General features: G+C 41.5%; 1 protein-coding gene across 2 annotated transcripts in view; it reads right to left on the bottom strand.

The window, feature by feature from the left end:
- The window catches only part of dscaml1 (Down syndrome cell adhesion molecule like 1), a 673,508-nt gene that overhangs the window by 314,212 nt on the left and 347,223 nt on the right, over positions 1 to 12,073 (bottom strand). The window contains exon 1 of one of the 2 annotated variants that reach the window (XM_073030069.1): positions 7,616 to 7,718. The exons of the other annotated variant lie outside the window; for it this stretch is intronic. Within the exon in view, the coding sequence (XP_072886170.1) occupies positions 7,616 to 7,622 (7 nt within the window). The 5' untranslated portion in view covers positions 7,623 to 7,718. Of the gene's footprint in view, positions 1 to 7,615; positions 7,719 to 12,073 lie in introns of those variants that run through there. 2 annotated transcript variants of the gene reach the window in all.

Here is a 12,073-nt window from a genome sequence, read left to right as displayed (position 1 = left end):
CAATGTCATGCGACTCAAATATCTTCCGCCAACCAAGTCCAGCTCCTGGTCTTCATGTGTGGCTTAGCTACTAAGCCCAGTGGAACCATTTCTACTGACAGGAGAAGGGGTAAAGGCAAGTTACTGGAGCCTCAAAACCAGTTGCTTTGGGTAGATGGGGCTCGTCAGCCATGGTTGGCAGCCCATCTAGGAGAAGGAAAACTCTGATCTCAAACCTCCTCTGCCTTGTAGCTATATCCATCATGGGGAAGGCTTTGGGAGTAAACCCTGAGGAAAAATTCCAGAGCTGGAGCCCTTAAGGCAGTCCTAAGTTGAGTTTAACACTGAGTGGCAACTCCTGTGATAACTCTGGTACCAAACTGTATCGATCTCTGCCGTTCCTTTGGGTTCATCAGATGCATGGAGAGGGGGAGCTTGCAACAGCTTGCTCTCTATATCATACTGCCCAGGCTTGCTTATCTAGACAGCTAGGACGTAACAGCCATGGTTGGCCCTGACCGATGAAGGCCTCAATCAATCACTCACAATGGAGAGCATCGTAACTGGTTACATCATAGCCTGGTATGGAGACACCAATGTCCAAGAATGGAAAAGATACCAAAAGTAGTGGATACAGCCTAGTCCATCACAGGCAAAGCCCTTCCCACCATTGAACACATCAACATGGAGTGCTGCTGCCACAGGAAAGCAGCATCCATCATTAAGGACCCTCACCATCCAGGCCATGCTCCCATTTCACAACTGCCATCAGGACAGAGGTAGAGTTATATCCATTCAAATATCAGGCTTCTAAACCACCGTGGAAAACTTCACTTAACTCTACTCTGAACTGATTCCACAACATATGGACTCGCTTTCAAAGGCTCTACTCCTCATGTTCTCAGTATTATTTATTTACTTATTTATTTATGATTATTAATATTGCATTAGCAAAGATTATCTTCTTTTGCACATTGGTTGTCTGCCTGTCTTGGTTTGTATACAGCTTTTCATTGATTCTATTGGATTTTTTGTTCTACTGTGAATGCCAGTAAGAAAATTGAATTGAATTGAATTGGCTTTATTACTTACATCGATCACATACATGAGGAGTAAAAATCTTTACGTTGCCTCTCCATCTAAATGTGCAATGTGCAATTTATAGTAATTTATAATAGATATTATATACAACAGGACAGTCAGTGTAACATAGAAATACACTCAGATCAGCGAGAGTTAATCAGTCTGATGGCCTGGTGGAAGAAGCTGTCCCGGAGCCTGTTGGTCCTGGCTTTTATGCTGTGGTACCATTTCCCAGATGGTAGCAGCTGGAACAATTTGTGGTTGGGGTGACTCAGGTCCCCAGTGATCCTTTGGGCCCCTTTGAACCTTTGGGTAGTATATAGTGACATAAATGTACTTTGATAATAAATTTACTTTGAACTTTGGAAGGATCCTACCTTGGTACTGCTGTCAATAATGTATCCCCAGGGAGATGACACCACTTAGAAGTTCTTTATTCCATGTTCCTGGACTAAGAAACCTGACTTAAAATGCTATGTGAGTTTCATTGAAGCACTGCTTGGCTGAGGAAAATTAAGTGAAGATAGCCTGTATAGAAAACAGTCTCTAAAATGGTGGTGCAACTTGATCTAAGTGAATGAAGATGAATTCCAATAATTTAGCATTCAACCCAAGGGGAAGGAAAACGCAGACGGCATGAAAGAGAAAAACCTGAGCACAGAGAAAGATTTAGTGAACATCTTTAAATAAATTCAAAGGAAAGGCAAATTATTTATTTATGGCAATGATCCACAATAGGTTTGTGAGTAATTGCTGTGTGATCTCTTGCCGGATGAAGAATATTGTGGTGTGTAATACAATTACATGAAGCTGAGGGATAGGTGTGCGATGGGGGTAGTGAGTGGGAGAAAATAATTTATTTTTAAAAATGAATGAGACAGAGAGGGAACAAGCAAGTCGGCTGATTTCCTTTGGTTGCTGTGCAGATCATAACCAGACAAGGAAAGGTTTCCTCTGGCAAGATTTTTTTTAGAAGAACTTAAAACATGTCCTAAATGGAATGTATTTCCCATTATGTTAGAAATATCCACAAGGTGAAATCTTCAAGCATTTGTTTACAGCCCTTTTCCACACTGTAACATGAAGATATTATCTCTGCACAAGAAAAAAACAAATCATTTTTTTCTAGACTCACAGCCTGACAAAGAAATAAAGGTTATTGGTATACACTCAGTGGCCATTTTATTAGGTACACCTGCCTGTTAATGCAAATATCTAATCAGCCAATCATGTGGCAGCAAGTCAATGCATAAAAGCATGCAGATACGGTCAAGAGGTTCAGTTGTTGTTCAACCCAAGCATCAGAATGGGGAAGAAATGTGATCTAAGGGACTTTGACTGTGGAATGATTGTTGGTGCCAGATGGGGTGGTTTGAGCATCTCCGAGGCTGCTGATCTCCTGGGATTTTCAAGCACAACAATCTCTAGAGTTTACAGAGAATGGTGCGAAAAAACCAAATGAGCAGCAGTTCTGAGGGTAAAAACACCTTGTTAATGAGAGAGGTCAGAGGAGAATGACCAGACTGGTTCAAGCTGACAGGAAGGTGACGGTAACTCAAATAACCACACGTTACAACAGTGGTGTGCAGAAAAGTATCTGAACATACAGCATGTCACAGCTTGAAGTGGTTGGGCTACAGCAGCAGAAGACCATGAGCATACACTCAGTGGCCACATTAATAGATATAGCAGCTACCTCATCAAGAAGCCAGCAACTGTATAATATCCAGCTCTTTTTGTCACTATTCCCCCGTTCCTCAGAAGGTCAGGCTATAAAGTGACCCACAAGCTAGAAAGTAGAACTCAGTAGAAATTGGGGCAGCACAGTGATCAGTCTAGTGGAACTGCTGCCACATAGCTCCTGCAGCCCACGCTGGATTCTGACCTCTGTGCCCTCTGTGTGGAGCTTGCACTTTTGTGTGCGACATGGTAGTGTAGTGATTAGCATAATGCTTTACGCTACCAGCGACTCAGGTTCAATTCTGCTGCTGTCTGTATGGAGTTTGTATGTTCTCCCCGTGACTGCTTTGGTTTCTACCCACATTCCAAAGATGTATGTATGAGGGTTAGTAAGTGTGGGCATGCTATGTTCAGTGCTGGAAACATGGCAACACTTGTGGGCCGCTCTCAGCACATCCTCGGACCGTGTTGATCCTTGACACAAACAATACATTTCAATGTACGTTTTAATGTACGTGACAAATAAAGCTAATCTTTTAAAATTCTTTCTGCCTGTGACTGAATGAGCTGTCTCCAGATGCTCCCAGAACCCTGAGGCATGCAGGTTAGTAGGACACATGGTGTCTGTAAACTGCGCAAAGGATTTTGTGGTGAGTTAGGATTTGGAGGAATTGATGGAAATATGGGAATAGAATATGACTTGTGCAGTGCGAGTGTAAATGGTTGTTTGATAGTAGACATGTTCTCAGTAGGCCAATGGGCCTGTTTCTGTGCTGAATGGCTCTCTGGCTGGAGTACAGCTTTACAACGAGCATTATGGTGACTTACTTGGGCTTCAGAATCATCAGCAAGCCCTGCAGTGAAGTTGACAGGGTCAGGTGCAAATTGATTTTACACTCCAATGGCTTTCTGAAGACGAAAGATACACTCCTTTTATCTGACCATATACCTGATAGATCCAATCTATAGTCCTATGCATACCATTCCACTCCATCTTGTCCCTCTCTTGACTAGCAAACAATCTGCTGGAAGAACTGTGGAAGGCAAAGACCTGTCAATGTTTTGGGTCAAAAGCCTGTATCAGGACTGTCCTGGATTTTAATCTGAAATGTTAACAAATCCTTTCTTCTCAAGGATGCAGTTCAACCACTGAATTCTTCCAGCAGATTCCAGATTCCAGCATCTGCAGTTTCTTGTATCTCTAAAAATACATCAGTCTTTAATAGGACACACATAAAATGCTGGAGGAATTCAGCCAGCTGGGTAGCATCTATGGAAAAAGTACAGTCAACATTTCGGGCCAAACCCCTTCGGCAGGACAACAAGATTTGCCAAGTCTTTGCCATTAAAGCAGGATTTCAAAGCAATTAAATTAGCAAAGCTTAGTTAATATAGCTCACTTGCATCTTTTTATGTCACTTTTATTCATTACATGTTTTAAAACTTTGGCCAATGTATCAGAGATCACTCAATTTACATTGCTTACACTCAGCTGGCTGACACTTTAACATGAGATCTTTACCAATATCAATGATTAATTCTATATGATGCTCAGAATGGTATCAGAGGGCAAATATGAAGAGAAATGGAACAATTTAGTGTGGAATATTGAACCACCAATGTCACAGAGTCACAGAGCACTACAACATCAAAACAGGCCCTTCAGTGCATCTAGTCCATACTGACCTGTTTCTGCCTAGTCCCATCTACCCACACCTAGACCTTAGCCTTCCGTACCTCTCTCATCCGTGTACTTTCCCAAACTCCTCTTAAATGTTGCAAGTGAACCTACATCCTCCACTTTCATTGGCAGCTTGTTTCATATTCCCTCCACCCTCTGAGTGAAGAAGATCCCCCTCAGATTCCACCTAACTACTTCACCTTACACCCTAAACCTATGACCTCTGGTTCGAGTCTCACCCAATCTCAGGGGGAAAAGCCTCAATGTATTTACTCTATCTATGCCCCTCATAATTTTGTATACCTCTATAACAGTTCCCAATCTTTTTTATACCGTGGGTCAATACCATTAAGCAAGAGGTCCATGGACCCCAGGTTGGGAACCCTGCTCTATAAGATTTCCCTTCATTCTCCTGCATGTCAGGGAATAAAATCTTCTACCATCAAATCCTGGAAGCATCTTTGTAAATATTCTATACATTCTTTCAAGATTATTAATATATTTCCTGTAGATTGGTGAGCAGAATTGCACACAATACTCCAAATTCAGCCTCACCAACATCTCATACAACTTCAACATTTGACAAAGCAGAAGTTAGTTACAAGCAATGTGCAAAAGACAACAAACTGTGCAAACACAAACATAAACATAATAATAACAATAATAATAATAACAATAATAAAGCTTGAAAGTGAGTCCAATGGATATGGGAACATTTCAGTGACGGGGTGAGTGAAATTGACTAAAGTTATCCCTTCTGGATAGTTGAGGGGTAATAACTGAACTTGGTGGCGTGAGTCCTGAGGTTTGTGAACCTACATCTTGATGGTAGCAGCAAGAAGAGAGCATGGTCTGGATGGCGGGGTCCTTGATGACCGATGCTGCTTTCCTGTAGCAGTGCTCCAGGTAGATGTGCTCAAAAGTGGGGATGGCTTTTTCCATAATGGACTGGACTGTATCCACTACTTTTTGTAGACTTCTTTGATCAAAGGCATTGATGTTTTCATACCTAGCCATGATGCACTCAGTCAATATACTTTTCACCACACATTTATAGATGTTTGTCAAAGTTTTGGATGTCATACTAAATCCTCACAAACTTCTAAGGAAGTATAGGCACTGCCGTGCTTTCTTCGTAATGGCATTTATGTACTAAACCCAGGACAAATCCTCTGAAATGTTAACACTGAGGAATTTAAAGTTGATGACTCTCTCCACCTCTGATCCCTCAATGAGGACTGGCTCATGGACCTCTTGTTTCCTCCTCCTGAAGTCAATAATCAGTTGTCTGGTCTTGCTGACATTGAACGAGAGGTTATTGTTATGTCACCACTCAACCAGATTTTCAATCTCTCTCCTATATGCTGATTCATCACCACCCTTAATTCAGCCAATGACAGGGCTATCATTGCCAAACTTAAGTATGATATTAAAGCTGTGCTTAGCCTCACAGACATAAGTATAAAGTGAACAGAGCATCAACTCAACCTTCCACCATCTAAACTCGAGGACACATGCTTTAGATTTGTGTAATCTCTTCCCACATGTTGTAAGCCACAGCCATCAAATGGTGGTAGAAATGATAAAGCCAGTTCACTCTGCACTGGTACACCAATCCTTTGCACAAACTTCTGACTCTGATGTGAAGCAAAAAGGCACTATGTAGATGATGACAAAAATCCTCGAAAATTTTTGAATCTTAATTCAGATAACCAATCAAGGCAGATTTAAAACACATTTCCACCAGTCACATTAAACAATGTTATTGATGGAAAATGTTATGGATGGAAGCTTTGGAGAGGGTGCAGAGGAGATTTACCAGGATGCTGCCTGGATTAGAGAGCATGTTTTATGAGGATAGTTTGAGTGAGCTAAAGCTTTTCTCTTTGGAATGAAGGAGGATATGAGAGGTGACTTGATAGAAGAGTATAAGATTATAAGAGGCAGAGATAGAGTGGACATCTACTGACTTTTTCCAAGAGCGGTAATGGTTAATATAGGGGAGCAGAGTTTTAAGGTGTTTGGAGGAAAGCATAGGGGAAATACCAGAGGCAGGATTTTTACACAGAGAGTGGTGGGTGCATGGAACTCACTGCAAGGGCTGGTGGTACAGATAGATACATTAGAGACTCTTAGACACATAAAGAAAGAAGATTGAAAGATTATGTGCACTAGATTAGAGTAGGTTATTCAGTTGGCACAACATTGTGGACCGAAGGGCCTGTACTGTTTTGCACTGTTCTACATTCTAAAATGGAAATGAGCTTACAATGGGTAACATGGGGACCATAAATTTTTATAAAAGCAATAGTGATGAAAGATACATGCACTATGACTGAGACTTAACAATAACCTGGATCATTTCTGAGTGAGCTACATTTTGCTATGTTTCCTACATTACAGCAGTGACCACACTTCAGGAGTAATCACTGGTTGTAAAGACATTTGCTGCATCCTCAGAGACATGAAAGTGCTACATGAATGTACTTTTAAAATTCTTTGAATTGAAAACCAGAGAGGGGGAAAACAAAGTCTTGATTTATGACCAAATCTCTGAGGCTTCCAGTTGAAAATACTCACCCAGCATTGCAAATAATATTTTTATTTCTTCACCGAGCTGTGCAATAGGCACAGATTGTATTTTAAAAGGTTCTTACAGTCCAATTCATCTTTTAGAAATTTTGCATTCAGGATACTCAGGTATTGCGCCTTAAACTGGCACTTTGAAGGCATCTGTGCTACCCCAGACTGAATTCCAGCAGAGGCTATAAATTGCTATTATGATGCTGCTAAGTGTGTTTGGCATTCTGTGCCATTGCTGAAGAGCATCATGGATTCACTGGCACATCTGTCAGTTTCACCCTTTTACAAGCAGGACTGATTCCTTCCTGATTTATTCAAATTCATTACGGATGATGAGATTGCACTGTTTCACTGAGGCAGCGGGATACAGGAGCATTTCCGTTCAGAGCATCACCTCCAGCAGCAGTGATGCTGACAGGCACTCTTCTAGCTGCCTAGACCCCAATTAAGAGCAACTCTCTTCTATATAGGGAAATCACTCTAAACAAACAAGGTGCTCACTTGTATGTCACACACTCCCTGCAGTTGATTATGTTGTCATTTTTTCCCATTTACCCTGCAGACTGAACCAGTCAAACAAAAAATTATTCTCTGCATCATTCTGCTTACCGTGCATCCTGGTATTTAATGATCACTGTGATTTTTGAAGGGAGGTGGAAGAGTTGAAATCAGATCCATACCTTTTCATTCACCTCAATGAAAATCTGTACTGGCTTTTTGTGGCTTGTTGAAAATATTTTTTGGTAAGCATTTTACAAATAAGAAATCCAGCATCAATGCCACTGAAATTTTCCCTGCGTGGTAATGGGAGGGATGATCAACATGGCTCCTGCTTGCAGTGCATTCTGGGATTTAATCATCAGACAACAGCTGGCTTCTGCCCAGCCAGTAAACTCAAGACTTTCCCTGCTAAATACATTGCTATGCATCTATGCATGTAGCAATGCATGTAGTAACAGAAGTTCTGAATATAATAATGTACTGTATTTTATTGAAACATTGAGAACACTTCAGCTGCTAATTCATCTCATTTCACTGTTGGTTAAATTCAGCTGTGACTTAGGGGATAAGTCTCTCTTCTTTCAGGTGATGGATTTATGGGGTTAAAATCCCAGAGTGCATCAATGTGGCAGAGAGGAAGCGCCATCTTGCACATAATCTTGCCTGATGTCTTCAATGGATCTAAAAGATCCCCATGTCGTTAATCTGAAGAAGAGTAGAGGAGTTATCTCTGACACAAAAAAAACTACATGCATGACTCACAGCTCTGGCACGGGGGGTTCAGTACTGAATTTAGATGCTTGCTGTGTGGAGTTTGCAACTTCTTATATGACCACGAGTTTTACCCAAGCTGCTCAAGTTTCCTTCCACATTGTAAAGGAAGTTGATTAACCTCCAAAACTATCTCATCATGGCCATTGCACCTGATTTTCTACCTTCACTGCATTTTCTCTGTAACTCCAATAATATTTTCTGCATTCTGATATTGCTTTTCCCTCGTACTGCTTCCAGGTAATTACGTTTTGAAATGATCTGTATGGATGATTTGCAAAACTAAGTTTTTCACTGTTTTTTGGGAAATTTAACAACAACAAGCCAATATTAATACTGGCTAACACGAGGAAATCTGCAGATGCTGGAAATTCGAACAACACACACAAAATGCTGGTGGAACACAGCAGGCCAGGCAGCATCTATAGGGAGAAGCGCTGTCGACGTTTCGGGCCGAGACCCTTTGTCCTTCAGTCCTGACAAAGGGTCTCGGCCTGAAACGTCGACAGCGCTTCTCCCATTAATACTGGCTATTGGAATTCACCTCTAACATAGACAAAAAAAGGAAGTTAATGGGCTAATGAGAGGAAAGAGTTTGAAGGGTTACAAGGGAAATGGGATTGAAGGGATAGGAAATGGGATTGAAGGGATAGTAAAGGGATAGCCTAGATCCAATGGGCTGAATGGCTTGCTTTGTGCAGTCAGGAAGAACTAAGCACTTGATGTGTTTGGAAAGAGTAAAGGAATAAATGATTCGGGTCATGAAATATTTTTGTCTTTTAGACCATAAGACGGGATCAGAACTAGGCCATTTGGCTCACCAAGTCTGCTCCGCCATTCAATCACGGCTGATTTAACCCAATACTCCAGCCTTCACCCTGTAACCTTTGACACCCTGACTAATCAAGCATCTACAACCTTCGCTTTAAATATATCCAATGACCTGGCCTCCACAGCCACCTGTGGCAACAAATTCCATAGATTCGCCACCTTCCGGCTAAAGAAATTCCTCCTCATCTCCATTCCATAGGAACGTGATTCATTTGCTTTTATATCCAGCATATTTTTCTTTTGTTTAAGTTATAAATGGTGTCTTGGCCAATAGTTGTCAATCAATCAACATTACAAAAAAATGTATATGGTCTGGTCAGTAGCACACTTCAGTTTCTGCAACTAAATCGTGTTCCAACCATTTCTATGTTTCACCATAATTACAAAAGTAGTTCATTTGCTGTAAATGTGCTCATGGATGAATTGAAGCCGTGGGATACATATCAATACACTTTTAAGAACGTTTCTGCCACATCTGTAGTGTGATAGGAGATACTTTTGTGAGATTTGGTGATAAGGCTGACAGCTTGACAATGTGGAGTCACCTATTTCAGAGTCAGAAGAAATTTTGTATCTCAGAGGGTTGTGAATCCACGGAATTTTCTGTCCCAGAGAGACCTGGAGGTGAAGTACATTCAAGACATTCCCGTCGCTTTCTCCCATGACCATGTGGGTTTCATCCGGGTGCTCTGGTTTCCTCCCATGTTCTGAAGACGTACATGTGAGTAGGCTAATTGGTCACAAGAGTGTAACTGGGTGGCACTGACTCTTTAGGCTAAAAGGGTCTGTTACCATGCTGTATCTCCAAATAAAAATAAAATATAATTCAAGGGGTAAGGGGAGAGCAGTGAAGTGGTGTTAATCCCAAAATTGGATCAGCCCTGATTTTATTGACCGATGGAGCACCATTACAGGGCAATGTCTTCCTCTTGCTCCTGTTTCTAATATTCCATTCCTGGCTGTCAATCTCCCAGGTCTGCAGGAATATCTCCAGCGTCATTTTCTATTGGTCCTATATCTACCCTCAACTCTCTTTTACCCTTTATATACTTTTAGTATCTTCTTTGATATTAGTCGCCAGCTTCCTTTTACAATTCATCTTTTCCTTCTTGGTTTCCTTCTGCAAGTCTTTAAAAGCTTCTCAATCCTCTATCTTCCCACTAGCTTTGGCTTCCTTGTATGCCTTCTCTTTTGCTTTTACTTGGCTCTGACTTCACTTCTCAGCCATGATAGTGTCCTTCTTCCATTCAAAAATGTCTTCTTATTTGGAATATATCTGTCTTGTACTTCCCTCATTTTTTGCAAAAGCTCTAGCCATTGCTGCTCTGCTGTCCTTCCTGCTAATGTTCCTTTCCAGTCAACTTTGGCCAGTTCCCCTCTTGTGCCATTGTAATTTCCTTTATTCCACTAAAATACCAACACATTGGAATTCAGTTTCTCCTTCTCAGATTTCAAAGTGAACTCGATCATACTGTGATCACTGTTCCCTAAGGGTTCCTTAACCTTAAGCTCTCTTATCACCTCCGGATCATTGCACAACACCCAATCCAGCACAGCCAATCCCCTAATGGGCTCAACAACAAGCTGTTCTAAAAAGCCATCCCTTAGACATTCTACAGATTCTCTCTCTTGAGGTCCAGTACTGGCCTATCCTTCAGAACTTTACTTTTTCACACCAATGATGCAGGTTGGTCGAGGCCTGAAATTCAAAATTGTGATAAGCAAGTCTTGGGGTTGAGGCCCGAAGGTCAAATCCATAATCAGCAAGTCCTAGGGTTGATTCCTTTTTGTCGGCGGAATCTGGAGGATGATGCTGAAGGTTGAAATCTAGAGCTCAGCAAGTCTGGAGGTAGAAAGGACCAGAAGTCGATAGCCAAAGTCCGCAAATCCAGAGGTAGAGGCCCGAAGGTTGTCAGTGAGTCTGGGCCAGGCACTGGAGGTTGAAGCCCCAGAGATGCCTGTCCTGGGGTTGGAGGCCTATCTGTATGTGTGAGAGGGTGAATGGGTGAGAGGATGGGAAAGGGGCTTGATTTGCCATTGTTGTCTTGTTTTGTTTTGTTGTTGTTGCTTGTGTTGTTCTGCTGACATACTGTGTTGACAGAGAAATGTGTGGTGACACTTGGGACTACCTCAGCACATGCGTTGGTGTGTTGATGGTTAATGCAAATGACACTTTTCACTGTGTGTTCAATGTTCATATGATAAATAAATCCAAAATTTGACCTTGCCACCTTCTGCTACTACAGCCATCATTTTCTGAGATCAGGCCTAATTAAGCCCATGGAGATGAAGTTTACTGAAAGTGGGTGAAGGCAATTGTCCTTCTAAAATTTGGTTCCAGTTTCTGAAGCATTCCTCAAACAACAGGAGGCAAGTTAATCTTCAAAGTAATGGTCAATTTTCAAAATATAGGAGTCTTACTATAAACTTGAGTAAGTCTGCAGGTGCTGGAAATTCAAAGCAACACACACAAAATGCTGGAGGAACTTAGATCAGGCAGCATCTATGGAGATGAATATACAGTCAACATTTCAGGTCGAGACCTTTCTTCAGGACTGAGAAGGAAGGGAGAAAGACATAAGAATCTTACCCTTCCCCCTTCCTTCTCACTCCTGAAGAAGGGTCTCAGCCTAAAATGTCAACTGTTCATTCATTTCCATGGATAGTGCCTGACCTGCTAAGTCCCCCCAGCATTTTGGTAGTCTTCTTACTGATGGTTTATGTTACTGCTTTGCTGCACATTGGCCAAAATAGTTTATTTATTAGTTTGGTACAATAATATTGTATTATTGTATTACTTGTGATTAATAAGCCAATGTAAATCTTGGCCAACTGACCTAATAACAAAGAAAAACAGAAAATTGCTCTTCTCTCCCCACGGATGCTGCCTGACTTGCAGAGTATTCCCAGAATTTTCCCATCTTTACTTCGAGGATTTCCAGTTCGTTTTCCAGAACCAAATCC

The sequence above is a fragment of the Hemitrygon akajei genome, chromosome 26, assembly GCF_048418815.1.
Source record: "Hemitrygon akajei chromosome 26, sHemAka1.3, whole genome shotgun sequence".
NCBI lineage: Eukaryota > Metazoa > Chordata > Chondrichthyes > Myliobatiformes > Dasyatidae > Hemitrygon > Hemitrygon akajei.
Note: the sequence above shows the minus strand (reverse complement) of the source record. Positions and strands in the feature narration are given on the sequence as shown.